The sequence below is a fragment of the Impatiens glandulifera genome, chromosome 3 (assembly GCF_907164915.1).
Source record: "Impatiens glandulifera chromosome 3, dImpGla2.1, whole genome shotgun sequence".
Lineage (NCBI taxonomy): Eukaryota > Viridiplantae > Streptophyta > Magnoliopsida > Ericales > Balsaminaceae > Impatiens > Impatiens glandulifera.
In genome coordinates, this window is record NC_061864.1 from 18073812 (window position 1) to 18093500 (window position 19689).

At 32.1% G+C, this 19689-nt stretch overlaps 4 protein-coding genes and 11 non-coding genes across 16 annotated transcripts; 13 read left to right on the forward strand and 2 right to left on the reverse strand.

Annotated features, from left to right (window-relative positions):
- Positions 1-901: 901 nt before the first annotated feature.
- Positions 902-986, forward strand: LOC124933225. The gene has a single exon (XR_007098928.1). It is a non-coding gene; the product is annotated as a small nucleolar RNA U31b (small nucleolar RNA).
- Positions 987-1084: 98 nt separating this feature from the next.
- Positions 1085-1170, forward strand: LOC124933220. Its single transcript, XR_007098925.1, has one exon. It is a non-coding gene; the product is annotated as a small nucleolar RNA U31b (small nucleolar RNA).
- Positions 1171-1454: 284 nt separating this feature from the next.
- On the forward strand, positions 1455-1537 carry LOC124933156. Its single transcript, XR_007098867.1, has one exon. It is a non-coding gene; the product is annotated as a small nucleolar RNA Z196/R39/R59 family (small nucleolar RNA).
- Positions 1538-1739: 202 nt separating this feature from the next.
- On the forward strand, positions 1740-1824 carry LOC124933219. Its single transcript, XR_007098924.1, has one exon. It is a non-coding gene; the product is annotated as a small nucleolar RNA U31b (small nucleolar RNA).
- Positions 1825-1959: 135 nt separating this feature from the next.
- LOC124933152 lies at positions 1960-2043 on the forward strand. The gene has a single exon (XR_007098863.1). It is a non-coding gene; the product is annotated as a small nucleolar RNA Z196/R39/R59 family (small nucleolar RNA).
- A 95-nt stretch (positions 2044-2138) lies between these two features.
- LOC124933149 lies at positions 2139-2214 on the forward strand. The gene has a single exon (XR_007098860.1). It is a non-coding gene; the product is annotated as a small nucleolar RNA Z195/SNORD33/SNORD32 family (small nucleolar RNA).
- Positions 2215-2435: 221 nt separating this feature from the next.
- Positions 2436-2522, forward strand: LOC124933215. The gene has a single exon (XR_007098921.1). It is a non-coding gene; the product is annotated as a small nucleolar RNA U31b (small nucleolar RNA).
- Positions 2523-3594: 1072 nt separating this feature from the next.
- Positions 3595-3681, forward strand: LOC124933224. Its single transcript, XR_007098927.1, has one exon. It is a non-coding gene; the product is annotated as a small nucleolar RNA U31b (small nucleolar RNA).
- A 154-nt stretch (positions 3682-3835) lies between these two features.
- Positions 3836-3918, forward strand: LOC124933155. The gene has a single exon (XR_007098866.1). It is a non-coding gene; the product is annotated as a small nucleolar RNA Z196/R39/R59 family (small nucleolar RNA).
- Positions 3919-4007: 89 nt separating this feature from the next.
- LOC124933145 lies at positions 4008-4083 on the forward strand. Its single transcript, XR_007098856.1, has one exon. It is a non-coding gene; the product is annotated as a small nucleolar RNA Z195/SNORD33/SNORD32 family (small nucleolar RNA).
- A 3222-nt stretch (positions 4084-7305) lies between these two features.
- Positions 7306-9019, forward strand: LOC124932740 (WRKY transcription factor 71-like). Its single transcript, XM_047473418.1, has 3 exons — positions 7306-7726; positions 8400-8558; positions 8664-9019. Exons 1-3 carry the CDS (start codon positions 7332-7334, stop codon positions 8992-8994), a joined length of 885 nt encoding a protein of 294 aa, XP_047329374.1. The 5' UTR covers positions 7306-7331; the 3' UTR covers positions 8995-9019.
- A 308-nt stretch (positions 9020-9327) lies between these two features.
- On the reverse strand, positions 9328-11093 carry LOC124931301 (UDP-N-acetylglucosamine transferase subunit ALG14). Of its 2 annotated transcripts, none has more exons than XM_047471735.1 (6): positions 10975-11093; positions 10424-10612; positions 10208-10347; positions 9976-10110; positions 9830-9889; positions 9328-9763 (listed from the first exon to the last, which is right to left on the reverse strand). In XM_047471735.1, exons 2-6 carry the CDS (start codon positions 10584-10586, stop codon positions 9587-9589), a joined length of 675 nt encoding a protein of 224 aa, XP_047327691.1. In that variant the 5' UTR covers positions 10587-10612; positions 10975-11093; the 3' UTR covers positions 9328-9586. The 2 variants fall into 2 exon arrangements, with proteins under 2 accessions (XP_047327691.1, XP_047327693.1); XM_047471737.1 differs by having other exon boundaries at positions 10424-10608; positions 10975-11059.
- A 2101-nt stretch (positions 11094-13194) lies between these two features.
- Positions 13195-13267, forward strand: TRNAR-ACG. Its single transcript has one exon. It is a non-coding gene; the product is annotated as a tRNA-Arg (tRNA).
- A 451-nt stretch (positions 13268-13718) lies between these two features.
- On the forward strand, positions 13719-14512 carry LOC124929894 (early nodulin-like protein 1). Its single transcript, XM_047470276.1, has 2 exons — positions 13719-13773; positions 14211-14512. Exons 1-2 carry the CDS (start codon positions 13719-13721, stop codon positions 14510-14512), a joined length of 357 nt encoding a protein of 118 aa, XP_047326232.1.
- Positions 14513-14581: 69 nt separating this feature from the next.
- LOC124930646 (LRR receptor-like serine/threonine-protein kinase FLS2) lies at positions 14582-18172 on the reverse strand. Its single transcript, XM_047470977.1, has 2 exons — positions 15052-18172; positions 14582-14975 (listed from the first exon to the last, which is right to left on the reverse strand). The coding sequence occupies exons 1-2, from the start codon at positions 18170-18172 to the stop codon at positions 14614-14616; spliced, it is 3483 nt and encodes a 1160-aa protein (XP_047326933.1). The 3' UTR covers positions 14582-14613.
- Positions 18173-19689: the final 1517 nt, after the last annotated feature.

Consider the following 19689-nt stretch of genomic DNA (forward strand, 5'->3'; position numbering starts at 1 on the left):
TCAGTGATAAATTATTTTTAAAATATTTCATGAACTATTTTTTAATCTGTTTACATATCTTAAAACAGTTTTCAAAATATTTGTCTACAATACCACATTGTCTGATGTTGAATGCAGAATTAAACATGCACTACCATCTGACCCATTTGTTCATTTTCCATATGATTTCAATTTACAATGTATTGTATTCTTTTTTCAATTTACAATGTATTGTATCTGCTGCCTAGACTTTATTATCTATCTTGTCTTCCCGTTTATTGGGAACAAATTGAATTTTCAGGTTACAGTTTGGTTACTCTTATTATTTTTCTGTTACTTTGTTCTCTTCAAACATTTGTTCAATTGATTTCTTGATTATTTTCTGGATTATTTATCAAATATTTGTGAAGTTCATAGCCTCAACTACATAATTGTGCCTAACATCTTTCGAATTTTTGTGCTAAGACATTAAAAATCATTGATTTATTTAGAACTATTCTTGATATATGTAAATTTTATTTTTGTTGATTAATACAGTACACTAAAAATTTAAAACTTCAATTTTAAAGAGAAATGTTAGTTATCATGATTCATTGTTATTGCAGTTCAATTTTGGTTTGATTGTTATTTAAAAAGGTTGATTTAGTAAAAAAAACAATAGTTTGGAATTCAATTATTACAGATAATTTAGGTAAGGTATTTCATCTGCTGAGACCTTAATTTATCTTCTAAGACAAAACTGATCAAAAGAAGCATAACCCATAATATCAGAGTTTACCATAAAATTTGGATTACACTATAAAATTTACGTTGTTCTGAACTGGCTTTGGTTATTAAACTGTCCTTTTAAAAAATTAATTAACACCGAAAATAATAGAGAAAAAACTGCATACAGAATACCTTAACCTTAATAATACAATCACAACCTAATTATCTTTATTTTTTCGCCCCAGTCTTACATGCATCTTTCTTCAGATGCAAGTTGGTGATTTACATTCATAACTTTGTCTCTTGAGAATGCATACAATAACTGATCTAAATTTTAATTGATTTGTGATACAATAACTTAGTCTCTTTATTCAGTGGTTTGTTTATTGTATATGAGGAATGTGATGATAGATTTTTTTGTCGCCCCAGTCTTACATGCATCTTTCGAGATGCAAGGTGGTGATTGACATTCATAACTGATTTCCTTGATAATACAACAATCACCAATCTCAATTTTAACATGGTTTCATTTCTCAATTGATCACTTTATAAACAGTTTTCTTAATGGCTAAGAGGATACAACTCCTTTGTATTTTATTGTTTACATTTTGCTACATTGCATTTTGACTTAACAAAAGAAGGATAACTCTGAATTTGTTCTCAAATTTAACCTGATTTCCTTTCTCAATTGTTCTGTTTAAAAACAGTTTTCATTATGGGTATTCCATCTTATTTTATTGATTACTTGATTTTTTTACATCAAATGCTGCATTCAATGATGAAGAAATTACATATACTGATACCATGTGAGTGTTATACAATTTATCACCATCTTTCGACTGAGATTGCAGGAACACAAATTTTCCATTTGTTTTACAATGTCCAGATTTGATATTAATGTTTCTGGTCAAGTATTTTCATAATTCCTGTCTGTTTGAGATCTTCAATGGGTATGGGATTTGAAATATTTTGATCTTTCGAATAATTCAAATTTGTGTAATGGCTTTGTGACACCTTTAGCTGTATTCAGTGGTTTGTTGATTGTATATGAGGAATGTGATGATATATATTTTGTCGCCCCAGTCTTACATACATCTTTCGAGATGCATGGTGGTGATTGACATTCATAACTGATTTCCTTGATAATACACACAATTACTGATCTCAGTTGTAACCTGATTTCCTTTCTCAATTGATCTGTTTAAAACTAGTTTTCAAAATGGGTATTAAGATTGATTACATTCTGATATCTGGATTTTGTACTTAAAATGCTGCAATCAATGATGAAGAAATTACATTATACTGATATCATGTGAGTGTTGTACAATTTATCACCATCTTTCGACTGAGATTGCGCAAACACAATTTTTCAATTTTTTTTACAATGTTCAGATTTGACATTAATGTTTCTCGTCCTGTATTTTCATAATTCCTTGTTATTTGAGATCTTCAATGGGAATGAGGATACAATTCCACATTTTCTGATGTTGAATGATTAACAAAACATGCACTACCATCTGACCCAATTGTTGATCTCCAATTAATTAAAGTTGTTTTTACTGATCATTTATATATTATGTTTAATTCATCTTAAATCTTCCAATGGTATCTGATGCCCAGACTTATAAATGTGTTTGTTTATCCCTTTTTTTGGAACAAATTGATTTTTTCAGATTTTTGCGACACAGTTAGCTTCTTCTTTATAAGCTTGCTGTTACTTTTTCAATAGCCCACTGGATGAGTATTTGGAATATGATGATAGTAATTTTGTCGCCCCAGTCTTACAAGCATCTATAAGTAGATGCATGATGGTGATTGACATTCATAACTGATTCCCTTTAAAAATTATTATTTATTAAATATTTCTTGAACTATCTATTAACCTGTTTACATCTTTTCTTAAAACAGTTTTTAAAATGGTTTGCTAATTGAGATTTGTAATGGGTATGAGGATACATCTTGCTTTCTCCTTATAAGCTCTCTGTTACTTTGTTCACTGCAAACATTTTTTTACTTGATTTCTTAAGGTTCATTATATCAAGGATTTTTTTCTGTATTATTTATCAGATATTTTTGAAGATCATAGCCTCAACTACATAATTGTTCTTAGTATCTTTCAAATTTGATTGCCAAGACAATTAAAATCATTAATTTATTTAGAACTTCACTCGATACATGTAAATATTATAAATGTTGAATAATACAGTACGCCAAAAGTTTTAGTTGGAAATTTGAAGAGAATTGTTTAGTTATCATGACTGTTTTCAATTTTGATTTGGTTGTTTGTTAAAAGAATTGATTTACTAAACATTTCTCTTCAATTCTTTTAACAAACAACCAAATCAAAATTCCAGATGAAATACCTTACAACCCATTTGTTCATTTTTCCTATGATTTCATTTGTCAGCTTTGTTTTTGATTCTTTGTTCGGTATTGATAATACAGCTCTTTCCCATGGTATCTGATGCCCAGACTTTATTATGTGTCTGGTCATCCCGTTTATTGGGAACAAATTGAATTTTCAGGTTTTTGCGACACAGTTTGCTTTCTCTTTATAAGCTTACTGTTACTTTGTTCTCTGCAAACATTTGTTCACTTGATTTCTTAAGGTTCATTATATCTTTATTTTTTCTCGATTATTTGTCAGATAATTGGGAATGTCATACACAATTGTGCCTAACATCTTTCAAAAGCATTAATCTAGTTAGAACTTCTCTTGATAGCTGAGACAAAACTTAACACAAGAAGGCATAACCCATAAGTTGTTCTGAATTGGGCTTTGGTTATCAAGCTGTCGTTCTTTAAAATTTTAATTATCCGAACTAATAAAATTTATCTACAAAAAATAATAGAGATAAATTTGAACCTAAAAAACCTAAACCTTAACCATAAGAATGTATACAATGACAACATAATTATCTTTATTTTGTCTCCGCAGTCATACATGCATCTTTTTTTTTATGCAAAGTGGTGGTTGACATTCATAACTGATTTTCTTGAGAATACATACAATCACTGATCTCAATTTTCACCTGATTTCATTTGTCAATTGATCTGTTTAAAAACTGTTTTCAAAATGGGTATTAGAATACAATTCCATCTTATTTTATTGGTTACATTATGAGACTTTATTTTGTACTTAAAATGCTGCAATCAATGATGAAGAAATTACATATACTGATATCAAGTGAGTGTTATACAATTTATCACCATCTTTCGACTGAGATTGTAGATACACAATTTTCCCATTTTTATGTTCTGTTTTGATATTATTGTTTCTGGTCATGTATTTTCATAATCCCTTGCTATTTGAGATCTTCAATGGGTATGAGGATACAATTCCACATTTTCTGATGTTGAATGATTAACAAAACATGCACTACCATCTGACCCATTTTGTTGATTTTCCATATATTATTTCAGTTTACAACTATGTTTTTGACTCTCTGTTCATTGTCTATAAATAATACTGTTCTTTCCCATGGTATCTGATGCCCAGACATTTGTTTACTTGATTTCTTAAGGCTAATTATATCTTCTTGATCTTTTCTTGATTATTCATCAGATATTTGAGAAGATCAGCCTCCAACTCCATAATTGTGCCTTGAATCTGGCAAATTTGATTGCTAAAACATTAAAATTCATTACTTTATTTAAGAGAGATGTTTAGTTATCATGATTGTTTGATATTGCAGTTCAATTCTGGTTTGGTTGTTTGTTAAGGGTATTGATTTAGTCAAAACACAAAAGATTGTAATTTAATTATATGAAATTTAACCCATACCATCCAATTTAACCATGGAAATTTGTTTCTCAAAAATTTACTTTGTTCTGAATTGACTTTGGTAATCAAGTTGAGATTCATTTAAAATCTAATTATTATAAATAAGAAAAATTTTCTACCATAAAAGATAAAACTGAACCCAAAAAACCTAACCTCTAGCTTGATTAGCTTATAATTTTTATTCGTTTATTTGGATACATAAATATTATCTGAGATGTTTTTAAGATATATTGTTATTAAAATTTTATTTAATCATAAGTGAATAATTTTAACATATAAAATTAAATAGACAATAAATAAACTATTTTACTAGCCCAAAACTAAGGGCGTAAATGCTTCGTTGAAATGCACATCCAAATTGTTATACTATAGTTAGTTTATTAACTTTTAAGTTATTGGTCGTAATCAGTTCAATTTAATATTCGGTTTAGTTTGAGAATTTTAGTTCAATTTAAACGATTTAATTGATTTATTTGCACCTTATCCAAAACAAATAATTGATTCTCAACCCATCTTGTTTTGATGAATGATTATTCTAGATTTTTATATATATATATATATATATATATCTAAATTAATTAATATACTTCAGTGTGAGTCAGCTGATGTTGCTTTCAAATGAAATGAATGGCCTAATGTATTCATGATTTCTATGATTCTATTCCAAATATATTAAGGGTGAGACAATGATTTACTCAATGTCATTTCACCACTCAAATTGTAGAATTTTTGCTACCAAACACAACCCAAAAAAATTATTTAGGTGAGATTGATTTAATTATTATAGTGTACTGGCTGACTGTCACATTGAATAAAAAATCAATTTGCAATTTCAGCTAAGTTTTGACTGGGAACCAATCACCTAAATTTGCTGCTGGTAATCAACCAACAATTTGACCATAATTATTTATTTTTAAATTAATGACCAAAAATATATTTTGATAATGGGAACTCAAACCAATTCATTTCGATCCTAAAACTCTTATTAAGTGTTTTTTTTAATTAACATTAGACCAAAATATTATAGATGACATTAATTCATCCACGCGGTTTTCGATCTGAATTGTCTTGTTAAAAACGTTTTTTCTCAAACAAGGATGATATTTGATTCTCGATTTCACCCGTAATTCCTTGATAAATGCATTTCTCGTTTCATTGTCAATCCTATAACGTCGGTAGAATGATATTTGTATCAAAGAAAAATAAAAGAAAAAATTGTTTGGATATAATTAACTTATAAATTTTGTGACCAGAAGATTATTATTTTTTGGTTGAATAGACTGGTTGCGTGGGCCCATAATAGGCCCAAATAATTAAGCATATGTGTTATATAATGGTCAAAGCCGGCGTCTCTAACAGAGTCACGTGCTACTTGTAGCCGACCATTCTTTTCCTCTTTTTAATTATTTTTTTTAATACAAATCAATTTTAAAATTCAATTTGAATTAATTATTTTTAAAATTAAGAGTCAAATTTATTAACTTAAACCATTTGTTTCTTTTCACATTATAACCCATGCAATTTTATTCTTTGTGTTTGTTATGAACTATTAGATGGGACTTTATTAATCTTTAAAAATAAAATACTTAATTGTTATTTTATATTTTAAATTTAAATTTAATTAAAGTAAAATAATTATATTTTAGTTATGAATTAAGTGGTTTGATATTATGTATTAATTTTTTATCATAAAACCCAAAAATGAAATATCTTAAAACCCCATAATCAAACTATTTTTTTTTTTTATAAAACCCAAACAAGAAATATCTTAAAACCCCATAATCAAACTAGCTTTTAGAATAAAGCTTATTTTAAAACAAATACTTAATTAGCTTTTATAATGATTGAAAGATAATTCAAACTGAAAATCAATCTCTCAATTTAAACTTAATGCAATATATGTTTGATTTTGTATTCTTCATTTTATATATATATATATATATTTATAATTGTCGGTAAAATATATATTTAGTTTAAGTACAAAAATAGGTAAAGAAGAGATAAAGTTTATTGCCGGCATTGTTGTCATTATTCTTCAACTGGAAATTAAATGAGTTTTTATTCTCTCCACATGTGGAGTAGAACACTTGACTGATTGTTCACATTGGTCAATAGAATAAATTCAAAACATAGTTATATATATAAGTAAAATTATTATAACTATAAAAATAAATAAAAAATTTATATAATATCTCTAATAATAACAATACTTATATATAGAGAGAGAATTTTTCTTCACATATTATGAAATCAATTAAAACTCATCTTATAATATTATGTTATTATATATATATATATATATTATATATATATTATATATATATATATATATATATATATATATTATATTAAAAAATTAACCTAGCTTCTACATGGATGTTATTTTATAACGTTTTTAAGTAAAAATTAAATCTTTTTTTTTTATATTAAATATGTATTTTTTTTAATAAAAGAGAACTAACATAATTAACCTTCCATAGTTATGATTCATCACTTAAACTCAAATCACATATATATTAAACCGGTCGAAAATTGTACACTTTTTATTTATTTATTTCTTTTTCCTTTCTTGCATGAATAATGAAAAATAATAATTTTTTAATTTTAATATATATATATATATATATGTTAGCCATTATTATAAATAATGAAACAATAGAAAATTGTCACTTTATTACTTGATGAGGTGGGACTAATTAACAATTGACATATGAACAACTCCCTCCTACTCCATCTATATATATATATATAAACATGACCATAGATTAATAAACCAAATATTGTCTCGTGAAATATTTGAACAAATTAAGGAACCTCTATCATAAGATCCAATATCTTAATTAATTCTTCTACTTGTACCATGTCTGATGAAACAAGAAACTTCTTTTACCATGACCCATTCATCTCCTCAACCAATAATTATTCTTTCTCATTCTCCAACAATATTACCACTTCACTTGGCCATGGTCATGGCCATGATCATCAATTAGGGTTTGATCCTCAATACACGAGCTTCACAAACTACGATCAATACCAAGCCATGCAAAGAGACTTTGGTTTCTCAACCGCCCCGGAATCTTCTCAAGTGTTTTCTAATTCGGTACAAAACGAGCATAATCATCATGAATATTGTCCCGGCGTGACAAATTCTTCGATATCTTCCTCGTCTACAGAAGCTGTTGGCGAGGAAGATAAGAAGAATAGTCTGCAAAGAGGCTCAGATGGTATTGATGGTGGAGAGAGCTCAAAGAAACTGTGAGTAGTATTACCCTTTTTTTTCTTTTTTTTTTCTTAGTTGATGAGCCATTTCATTATTCTATAGAAGATTGCATAAATGTGATAAAAATCGTAACAAAAATATGTTCAATACAACATGAGTATCAATATTTAGTTAGCTTAAGTGAAAATAGTTTAAATTTAAAAGATTATGTCTCCCTTCAATTAGCCATTAAAACATTTGGTCATAGTAGCCTTATTCATAAGATAATAAACCTAGTCTCACTAATTCCCATTTTGATCTTTCATTTTTGCATTCTCTGATGTCTTATAATTAGTTATGACATCAATTGTCACGAATCTTAATATTAACGTACTAACGCTTTATTAAAAAATTACATCAAAACATACACGAGTCAAGTGAATAGAGATCTACACAAATCTTTGTACTCTTTTGATTGAGCATCCTCACTTAGTACTATGACATCTCTCTTTCGATTATAGTTCACGTCGCTACAAATTTTACTTGTATAGAACATTTTCAACGATTAAACATGTCATATGAATAGTACATCCTTAAAAACTTGTGGGTATCTAGTTCTTCAGCACATAGAGTACAACTACTAGCTTGTTGTTCTAAAGTAAGATTCTTTTAACCTAATTTGATTCATTAAGAAATAGTCAAAGAATTGAATTGAATGGGTTCATGCAGGATGCCTAAAGAGAAAGGAATATTAAAGAAGAAAGCAGAAAAGAAAGAAAGACAGGCTCGGTTTGCTTTCATGACAAAGAGCGAAGTTGACCATCTAGAAGATGGTTACCGTTGGAGAAAGTATGGACAAAAAGCTGTCAAGAATAGCCCTTTCCCAAGGTATATATATAAATTACCATAAATTACCTTAGAATTTATCTAATTAAGAAAAAAAATACATCATGATAATGTTACTAATTCTTGAATTCAAATATTATTTTTCAGAAGCTATTACAGATGCACGACACAAAAATGCACGGTGAAGAAACGTGTTGAGAGATGCTACGAAGATCCATCAACCGTGGTCACCACGTACGAGGGTCAACATAACCATTCCATACCCTCGACAATGAGAGGGGCAGGTCCGGTTTCGAATAATCACTTGTTATCACAATCCAATATTAATCCAATGAGCTTCTCCTCGAAAGACATGGAAACATCAAAATTATGCTCTCCCACTTATGAGATTCACCAACAGTTTCCTGATTATGGACTTCTACAAGACATGCTTCCTTCCATGTTTTTTTTGAAACATGAGCAACATCAATATCCATGAAGACAGTCTCACCATGTATACAGATCTAACTATTGTTATTAAAATGATATGAAATAAGCTCTAATTAGTTTAAGTTTATAGCATTTTCAATTTTACTTTGTTTTCTTCCATTTTTTATATTAGATGGTGCACTCATTCTTCCTTACACATGCAACATTTAGAATTAGTTTGATTCGTGCATTTTGTAGCATAAAGTTTATTTGTAGTAACGAATAAAGAACCCTAATACGTAACAATAAATCTATAGATGTCAATCACAATTGATTAACCAAACCAACCAAATTAATGATAAGTTATTTACACAAAATCTAGTTTTACACCCAGGTTGTGATCCAACCAAAAATTCTAACAGAAAATTATAAATAATTCAACCACAATTCATTTGTCAAATTTACAATACAACTATATTTTTTCTCAGAGTTCACTGTAAAACATCAGAAACTAAGGCAATTTAATGATGAGGCCAACTCGACTGGAGTCTGGCTCGAACAATTCTCATCGTATACAAAATTACGTATCTTTTCTCAATTCTGAAACACTGATGAAAAAGAAGCAAAGTGAAACCTTAAAGTTCCTGTATTTGTTGTAATCATCACATAAGACAACCCACATAATGAGATCGCGGATATTCCTTCTTTAGTTGAGGCCATTGTACAAAGAACTGATCTGCCATCCTTAACTTGTAAAGAAGCAAACCACTTAAAGAAAGCCTCCTTACTCTCGCTATACTCTCCATATAAAAAATAGACGACCATCTAATTCCAGCAACCTGTCCAAAACATTGATCAAAATGATGCAAACTTCTGAAAATTACTAGTCAAGATTATCCTCTAACCTTGAAGAAGAATGCAATCACACACAATGGTATGCAAGTTCCAGGACCATTACAAAGAATCTGCACATGTAATTAAGCCTATAAACATATGCAATGAACAAGAAAAACATCATATATGTTTTCGTGTATAATAATAATAATAGTACCACTTGGGGGCGGAACTTTATCATTAGCCACAAAGCGTGAGCAGTTGCAATCAACGTTGTACCTATTGAGGTTATGTACGATTGACCTACTTCTCGGCTCCTGTATATTTGCACATACTGGCAATTTCTACCTTCCTATTGAAGGAAGACTTTAAAATCATGTTTAAGAAGTAACCCAATTCAAAGTCACAGTTAAAGGTAGCCAACAACCACGCAGTAGACCTATTTTTACCTTATTTGTTAAAGAATCCTCAAAAGATCGAGCCTTTTGAAGACTCATATTGTCAGTAGCTGCTGCAATATAGAATCTCGGTTCAAATCTATCTATGTTTAGAACAGCCAACAGATTCAGCATCTCAGCAGTATGACCTCCTAAATGAGAAACTAAAGACTTTGAGTAAACAAAAGATAGCTGATAGTTTTCCCAACTGAATCAAGGCAATCAAACCTGAGCCCATAATAATGAGGGTGCTAAGAGGTTGAAGAGTTTTACAGAGCGGTTTGCCAGTCTTGTACATTACATAGCAAATTCGAGCGAGGATTAAGGCTAGAAAACTTGAGATCAGTAAAAGCCATTGATGCAGCAACATAGTGGAGAAGTAATCAATCATGGACAGAGCTTCACTGGAAGACCTAACTGCAAACAAGAACGATTAGTTTCATTGAAGATGTAAATTGAGAATTAAAACTCCATTAACAGAAAGTGGAACAAGTTAATGAATTAGTCTGCAAAACTACAGTCTGCTCATCTTGATGATCAGAATTCACAATGAAAATGGAATCTAGACAAACTTCCTGATGATGCGAAATGCATAAATTAAATATCTTCTGAACATCCTTATAAAATTGCAGTAATTAGGGTTTCAACTGGAGACGGGAACATCACTCAACTCAATCGAAGATCATCGTAAGTCTATTAAAGATCAAGAAATGCATATAAATTGACAACCCGAATGAACCCAACTCGAAATCGCATCAGAAATCGATAAAAGAACAAACCTTTGATCTCTGGTCGTGAGGTCTTCGTTCTTCAGTGGGGGAGAAGGGAATGCTTGATGAAGAATTCCAAATCCATCTAGTCGGAGAAGGAGGGGATTGGAGCAGTAATTAAAGAGATAGTTACTGTAAAACTAATTAAATTATTAATTTACTTATTAAAAGAATAAGAAGTTAACAATTCTAACAATTAATATATATATAAAATAAGAGAAATGATTAGGTGAGGGAATTTGGTGAGGGAATTTGGTGAGGGAATGACGTGGCATAATTTTATTCGCTGAAAAAATCAAATAATTTCTTTCTTTTCTCTCTTTCCTCTTACTTTTACCTTTTCCAACCAATGAAGGTGATGCCACGTCATTCCCTCACCAAATTCCCTTATTAAATTCCCTTACTCTATCACTCCTCATAAAATAAATATGAGGTTTATCGGAAAATTTGACGAAATGACCGTAAAAAGCATTTTAAATGCGTTTGTCAATTGTGGAAATGATCACTTCAAAATATTAAGACGAAACTATTTTCGTTGCGTAACGCGAAAGATAATATCGTCACGCAAAAGGAAACTCTGTAAAATTATTCCGCCGCGTAATGCGAAAGGCACAATCATTATGGATTTTTCACAAGTTTTCCTTCGCAAGACGATTCTATCAGAATATTTTGAAGTGATCATTTACGGACCAGCGCAATTATTGGCCTAAGGGTCATTTCGTCAAATTTTCCGATTTATCTTAGATAATTTATGAGTAGAAATTACAGTTTCATTAGAATCTTAATATTCGAATTAGGGAAAAAAATACATTCAAACAAAGAGAATCTTTGTATGAGTTGTTATATACTCTCATTAATAATGAAAAGTGACTATTAAGAATCGTAATTTGAAATTAGCCCCGGTAACTGAACCAAATTGTTTCGTTTGGGTGGTTTTCTTTAAAACTGAACGGGGATGAGGTATGGATGATATTTGTGTCACTTGCTCCGTCCCGATCTCACCCGAACACTATAAACACAATTAAATATATAAAATCACCGATATATTTTATTTCTTATATAATTATATAAAATTTTAATATATTAAAAATTCCGTTTATATAATTTTATTGTATAATTTTTTTATTATTTTTAAAAATATTTTATAAGCGATATCTCGCGGAAATTTTCCAAAACCGAACGAGACGGGAATGATATTAAAAAAAATTTCAAAATAAAAACAGGAATGAGACCCATTGTCCTCCTTAGTGAGGATGTTAAAAATGATTAAAAATATAGTTAGAAATACATGTTTTTATCATTAAATAATCAATATTTTTAATTCTTTTAGATCATGCGACACTTCTCAATGGTGCAGAAGATGAGTGCACAATGTTGATGCAATTAACGTCAATAAAGAGATAGTTATTCTAAACTATTTAGATGTTTGCTTATACATTAACGTTATATATAATGGATGTCTTTATTAACTAACCGTCAAACATATTAGTGCACATTAGCTTCAAAGCATATGGGCTATGTCTATGTGGGTGCTCTGATATCTTAGCCAGCAATAGAGTTAAATTTGGAGAAGTTGTTTCGTTTTAAGGTTGACTCTTAGATCTTCATTAAGGGTGAGTTGGATTATTCGATTTTGATCCATGCCCAAAATGTCTTTGTGATCAAACCAAGTTTTTTTAAATGGGAGTTGCTGAAGGATACAACATTGCTGGCGAACCCTAGAAGAGGTTAACTACACCCCTTAGGGCTGATAATTTAGATGCGTTTTGATGAGTTACAGGTAAATAAGTTAAAGAGTAGAATACTAACTATGTTTTTAATATTCCGATTTATATTAAGTCATAGCGATATAAAATACAAGTTGAAAATCTATTTAACCATAAACTTCATGTCCAATTTACAAATAATCATTGACATATCACATATGTTACCAAACTGTCAATAATTGAATTTAAGTAAGTTGTACATCAATTTAGTAAATATATATATTTTTTATTTTGTTTATCTATCATTTTGTCTAACTAATTTATATGCATAAAAATCAACATTAGATATGGGTGAAATGTTTTCTCTGTAATCTTCCTACTGATTCATAATATATTTTCAAATTTCATTAAAGTTATATTGTTCTTTAAAATATTTTAAAATTAATATACAACATACATTTGAAATTGAACATATGTTAAGAACTAATTAATTATATAAATGGTATATTTTCAAATCAAAGTTGACTCTGTGGCCCAATGGATAAGGCGCTGGTCTACGAAACCAGAGATTCTGTGTTCGATCCCCAGCAGAGTCGTTCTTCGTTTTACTGTTTTTGTATTGAAATCCCAACTTCCATCGTCTTCTTCTTGGGAAATTTGATTGAATAACCCTCATAAGAGGGTTATTTCCACTTTTAACATGTCATTAATAATTTTATCATTTTTGACCTTTTGCCAAGGCAAAAGGTCAGTTTTACCCTTTATTAAAAAAAAAAAAAAAAAAATTGGTTTTCCCCTTTCTTCTTCCCTTCTTTCGTTCTCCTTCCCTCTCACTCTTTTCAACTCTCTCTCTTTTCAACTCTCCCCCTCCTCCGTCTTCGACCGATCCAGCCTCCCTCTCCCCGACGACGAAAAGCTCCCGAAACATCAACGGCGATCCAAATCCATGTAACCCTTCCTCTCCCCCGACCTCCGACGAGCCCTTGACGAAAAGCAGAACGACTATCCATTGAAGGTAAGTTTAGGGTTTTATCTTATATTCCATGCATGCTGAAATGGAAGAATGGTTTAGGTTTAGGTTTAGATTTATTGGCTGTTGCAGGTTGTCGAAGGCGAATGTGCATCTGTCGCCTGCGAATGCGCATCTGTCGCCTGCGACAGATGCGCATCTGTCGCCTGCGAATGCGCATCTGTCGCCTGCGAATGCGCATCTGTCGCCTGCGACAGATGCGCATCTGTCGCAGACGAATGCGCATCTGTCGCAGACGAATGCGCATCTGTCGCCTGCGACAGATGCGCATTCGCAGACGACAGATGCATTTTTCGCCAGATGCATTTTTCGCCTGCGACCTTTTGTTTACTTGGTTGTTTGTACAAACAATGTTAGTTTGCTTTCTGACATTGTGATTTACTTATCAGATAACTCAGCACAAGTGGGAATGACCCTTTATGTAGTATGTTGATATTGAAGGTCTTGGGTTGGATGACTACTATGAGTTAAAATACTTGTGCTGAGTTAATGGGTGGTCTGTTTTTCAGGTTTTCGGTACAAGAAGGACTCTGTAATGGAGGTGACTGAAAAAGAGTTCAATAACTGCAATTCAACAAGACCCATTTCGTTTTCTAACAATGGTCATACAAAAATTGAGTTTGAACGTTCTGGGTTGTTTTATTTCATTAGTGGCGCTTCTGGTCATTGCCAACTTGGACAAAAGATGGTAGTGAAAGTTATGTCACCGGACGAAGATGGAAATAACCGGTCTTCTTCTTCTATGTTGTCCGGTGCTTATGGAGGAATGATGGCTATGATTCATCTTGCTCTGTTTTGTTACTTTAATTAAATTTTTAGTGGTTTGATTAAGGTTAATTTATGTTTTTAATTATTTCGTATTTATGGTATAAACAAATTGTTTCTAGCTACTTTGCGAACCCTAATTAACCTTCATTTGATTGATGATACAAATGATTTTATTTTCTTGCTCATCTTCAAAATGGACAATAACACTTGATCCATATCAGGTCGATCTTCCGGATCTTGTCGTGTGCAATACAATGCCAATTTCAGAATCTCCTCCATGATCTCGATCTCCATGGAATTGCTAAGAGCTAGCCGAGGATCAGCAACTCCAATGACACTCTGAATTCCACTCTCAACCGCTCTCTCCACCAGCTGAGTCAATGTGATCGGTAAGCCATTCTCTTCTTCTATCTCTGTCGGTCTCTTTCTTGTTAACAACTCCATCATTATTATCCCAAAGCTGAACACATCCACTTTAGTTGTCACACTCTTCATATATGCCAACTCTTGTAAAACGTAATCATAAATGGAAGTCAATAATATGATTAAGAATATAGGTTTGAAAAATTAGATAGATTATACCTGGAGCCATGTAACCAATAGTGCCTTCAAATGCTGATGATGCAGAAGAAACACCTAATATTCGAGATGTCCCAAAATCGCTTACATGGGCTTCCCCACTTTTATCTAATAGAATGTTGGATGGTTTTAGATCACAGTGAACTATGGGATAATCGTAACTGGAATGAAGATAAACCACTCCATTAGCAATAGCAACTAGGATGTCAGTTCTCTCAGCCAGTGTCAATTTTGATTCATTTACTTGAGGATCATGTATGATTCTGTCTAGATTTCCATTTTCCATGTATTCTAGAACCAGGGCCTTTAGCTTCCCACTTTCCCAAGCATAACCTAGCACCTTCACCAAATTTCTATGCCTCAACTGGCTTAGTGTTTTGGTTTCTCTGTAGAAGATCTTATCAGATTCTTTGGAGAACCGAAGTAGATTCAATTTCTTCACAGCTACAATTTTCCCATCATCCAATGTGCCTTTGTAGACAGTGCTCAAACTACTAGCTCCAATAATATTATCTTCACTGAAAGAGTTGGTGGCTTTCTCTAGCTCATATGGTTTGAACCTTGTAAGGTTCAATCCAGAAGTGTATTCTGGCATTACATTTTCTACCTCTTCTCGTTTTTTCTTATTACTATTCCGATAGAGAACTGACAATACTATAACGAGGAGGAGTGTGATTAGAGAACCAACTGTCGCGACGATCACTATTGTTTTCTTTGAAAAGTTGTGGGAAGAACTTGAGTTGTTCTTTATGCTGCATGGTTTGAGAAATGCAGTCCCACAGAGTGCTGAATTTCCGATTATAGCAGTTGTGGTCATATTTCTGAAGATACCACCTTCTGGAACTCGTCCCCCAAGTTGATTATATGAAAGGTTGAGATGATTCAGTGTGGAAATATTGGCATAGCTCTGGGGGATCACGCCATTTAGCTTGTTTTTAGAAAGATCGACAGATGTGAGTTGATTCAAATATGACAGATCTTCAGGAAGTGGTCCGTCAAGTTGATTATTAGAAAGATTCAAGCTTGTGAGCAATGAGATCTGGCCAAAGGCATCACTAGGAATTGAGCCAGACAGATTATTCCCAGATAGATCGAGTGAATTCAAGCCTTTGCAGCTCTTAAGCGTGCTGGGAATGCTTCCTGAAAGTCTGTTATTTGAGAAGTCGATTGAATTGACCATTTCTAGCTGCCCGAGATTGCCTGGAATGATCCCCACCAAGAAATTGTGCGACAAATTCAAGCATAACTGCATGTTTGTCATACCCAATATAATTGATTCAGGAATAGAACCAACGAGATTGTTGTGTGAAAGATCTAAAGCGAGTAGTCGACTAAGCCGTGCTAATGGTTCTGGTATCGTCCCATTAAACATGTTGCCACTGAGATCCAAGTAGGCAAGCCATTCAAGCTCGGAGATTTCGTGTAGAATGGGACCCGTCAACTTGTTATTCTGAATTCTAATTTCAGTCAGATTTTTCATCTGAAAAATCTCCTTTGGTATTCCACCATTAAACAAGTTATCATTCAATTGCATCCCCTGGAGAACAGAAAGCTTTGATAGTTGAGGAGGAAGTGTACCCGATAATCTATTATGGTGGAAAACTAAAGAAAACAATCGGCTCAAGTTGCCAATCGAGTATGGAATTGGCCCACTAAATGAATTGAAATGAAGTTGCAGTCTTTTCAGGTTGAAGAGATTGCCAATACCAGGTTTCAATGTTCCACTAAAATTGTTATTGCTCAAATCTAGGCTCTTTAGATTAGAGCAGTTGAAGAGATCATCTGGAATTTCCCCGAACATGTTGTTTACGCCTAAAGATAAGAAAATAAGATTTGACATCTTTCCTAGCCCATTTGGGATCCTGCTAGTCAGCTTATTGTACGCCACTCCAATTTCAAAAAGAGACGTGCAATTCGTGATGCTTGATGGAATAGGTCCATCGATTAGGTTATTGTTAATGGAAAGGTTCCTCAAGTTATAAAGTAAACCTATATTGGAGGGTATTGAACCCGTGATGGAATTGTCTCCTATCGAAAAGTAAGTCAGATTGGTCAAGTTTGATATCGAAATAGGTATTTCCCCAGTGAGTCTATTCAATTGGAGTGTCAAAACTTGCAACGAAGTTAGAAAGCCAACCTCTGATGGTATTCCACCAATTAGCTCATTCTTAGAGAGTTCTAAGTGGGTAATCGACTTAGCCCGGAACAAAGTAACCGGAATTGTGGAATTCAATTTGTTGTCATACAACAAGAGAGTCTCCAATTTGGTCAAGTTTCCAAGTTCAGGAGGAATTCCTCCAGTAAACTCATTTGAGTATAAGTTTAACAAAACGAGATTTGTACACTTACCTAACTCGGGTGGGATTTGTCCCGAAAACGAGTTGAAAAACAGTTGAAGAACTTCCAAGCTCGACATGTTCCCTATCTGTGGAGGTAATTCTCCAGATAGATGATTCATGGTAAAGTCAATTGTCTTCAAAGCCTTGAACATCCCAAAGGAAGAAGGAATAGGACCTTCCAAACTATTTTCATAAGCTAGAAAGAGCTCAAGATTGATTAAATTACCAATGCAGTCAGGAATCGGGCCACTGAGATTACTGGAGATGAGGCTGAGCTCCACCAATTCCGTCAAGTTACAAAAACTCTCCGGGATGGTTCCGTTCAAGAAGTTTCCTCCCAGACCCAACCCCTGGAGATTGTTCATTTTCCCAAATTCAGGCGGGATTGAACCCGATAGGAGATTCGAGTACAGATTCATGACTTGAAGCTGGGAACAATGGGATAGTTGTGGAGGAATGTAGCCGTTGAAAGCATTGATGGAGAGATCGAGTAGTTGGAGGGCTGAGAGGTTTCCGAGGAAAGGAGTGATTCGGCCTTGGAGGTTTTTGTCGAGGAAGGAAAGGGAGATAGCGCGGTTGGATGAATCACAGGCGACTCCTGTCCAGTTGCAGTAGTGGCTGTTGGAGTCGTTCCAATCAAGAAGGATTCCAGTTGGGTCTTTTGTGATTGAGTTCTTGAAGGCTTTTAATGCCTCTAGTTCGATTTCATAGTAATGGGTTGCTTTTGCAGACCAAAATGAGATGATCACTAGAAGAAAAAGAAGAATGGTGGTGTTAGGAACCATGATGATGATGTTTATGTTTCTAATATGAAACAAATGGGAGTTTGAATGATGAGTTATATATTATCAATTCATCATCAAGACTTGAAGTGGAAATGGAATTTGGAGTCAACTGGAATGACTTGAGTGGAGGCTACTACTAGAAGAAAGGACACCCAAATTGTCCATATTCATTCCCTGTGTATCTATCTAGATTAACTATTGGATAGAAAAGGACAAACATTCATCCAAATTCGTAACAAGATTTGATTGTTATTTGGAAAGAAGTGATAATTGCTTCCTGAATGTCTTTCACATGTGCAGGCTACTTAGATTTTACTATAATTGAGTTTTTTTTTTAATTAGACATAAAAGGTATTAATATATAATGATAAAATAAATGCAGTGATAATTAGTTTGTGGACAGGCAGTAAGTAATCGACTAGTCTGTGAGGACCGATTTTGAACCATCAAGGCTTGGTTTGACAGTTAAAATAACCAATTTAACTTTGTTTTAAACCAATCTTGGGGGCAGTTTAGTAGTATTTTGACGGATTATTCGATTAATTTGGGTTAAATGCTCGCCCATATGGAGTATGAGTATGCAGGTGAAAGAGAATGGGTTAGCTATCTCATCATGTACATACATAGGAAAAATGAGGTACTAAATGTGTTGCATAAATTTTGAGGTTAATGAAAAACTAAAATTTTAGGTGACTTATTTTGCAACGTGCAAATATAGGAAACTTGTTTGTAACTATTTATTATATACTATGTTATAAATTTTAGTTGCAATACATTAAACGAAGATCCGTGACAAGGAGAAGTGGTTAAATGAACCATTGAGGAAGACTTTTTGTGCATTCCCACCCGACAGTTGAGGGGTCCATCATGAAGTAGATAACTACAAGGCCACAAACTTAATTGCGGACCAAAATTTGACATAAAATTGCGCCTTATTTTTGCTAATATGAATGCTCTATTCGCTCTCGCATTCTTTTTTTTAGATTACATGTTTTCTACCACTCATGTGTTTATGGATGTCCTGGGTTGGTACAAGATTAATGCACCATAGTTTTATTGATTAGGCAAAGATGATGTTGATATTTATATGTAATAGTAGAGGGTAATAATAATATTTTATATTTATATTTAAAAATATATATTATGAATTATAACCAATTGTTATTTAAGATTAGAATTTTAGTTATTTTTATAAAATTCAGACTATCATAATTTTAATTATTAATATGATAAACATTCATTTAATTTAAAAAAAAAAAATTTAAACTGTTTATGCAATAAATATATTTGTTTTCTAACATATTTGGTGCGAGAATAATTAAATGTAGAATTCTTTCGTCTTATTCATAAATTTGTGTATTACATATTTGTTGAGAGAAAAGTTTTAATTTATATATATATATATATATTTAGGTTTCTTATATAAATTGTATAATTTGCTAAAATAATAATAATCTTACTTTACAATTATTCTTGACACTTGGAAACTTTTCTGAGTTAATTATTTTTATTTAATA

Excerpts from the sequence above, each read along its gene's own strand:
- LOC124932740 (XM_047473418.1), top strand. The coding sequence starts at position 7,332 with ATGTCTGATGAAACAAGAAACTTCTTTTACCATGACCCATTCATCTCC. Across the intron at positions 7,727-8,399 it reads GGAGAGAGCTCAAAGAAACT|GATGCCTAAAGAGAAAGGAA; the intron begins GTGAGTAGTATT and ends GGGTTCATGCAG. Across the intron at positions 8,559-8,663 it reads AAGAATAGCCCTTTCCCAAG|AAGCTATTACAGATGCACGA; the intron begins GTATATATATAA and ends ATTATTTTTCAG.
- LOC124931301 (XM_047471735.1), bottom strand. The coding sequence starts at position 10,586 with ATGATTGATTACTTCTCCACTATGTTGCTGCATCAATGGCTTTTACTG. Across the intron at positions 10,111-10,207 it reads AGGATTCTTTAACAAATAAG|GAAGGTAGAAATTGCCAGTA; the intron begins GTAAAAATAGGT and ends TTCCTTCAATAG. Across the intron at positions 9,764-9,829 it reads TGATTGCATTCTTCTTCAAG|GTTGCTGGAATTAGATGGTC; the intron begins GTTAGAGGATAA and ends TGTTTTGGACAG.
- LOC124929894 (XM_047470276.1), top strand. The coding sequence starts at position 13,719 with ATGCTGAAATGGAAGAATGGTTTAGGTTTAGGTTTAGATTTATTGGCT. Across the intron at positions 13,774-14,210 it reads AGATTTATTGGCTGTTGCAG|GTTTTCGGTACAAGAAGGAC; the intron begins GTTGTCGAAGGC and ends TCTGTTTTTCAG.
- LOC124930646 (XM_047470977.1), bottom strand. The coding sequence starts at position 18,172 with ATGGTTCCTAACACCACCATTCTTCTTTTTCTTCTAGTGATCATCTCA. Across the intron at positions 14,976-15,051 it reads TATTGGTTACATGGCTCCAG|AGTTGGCATATATGAAGAGT; the intron begins GTATAATCTATC and ends ACGTTTTACAAG.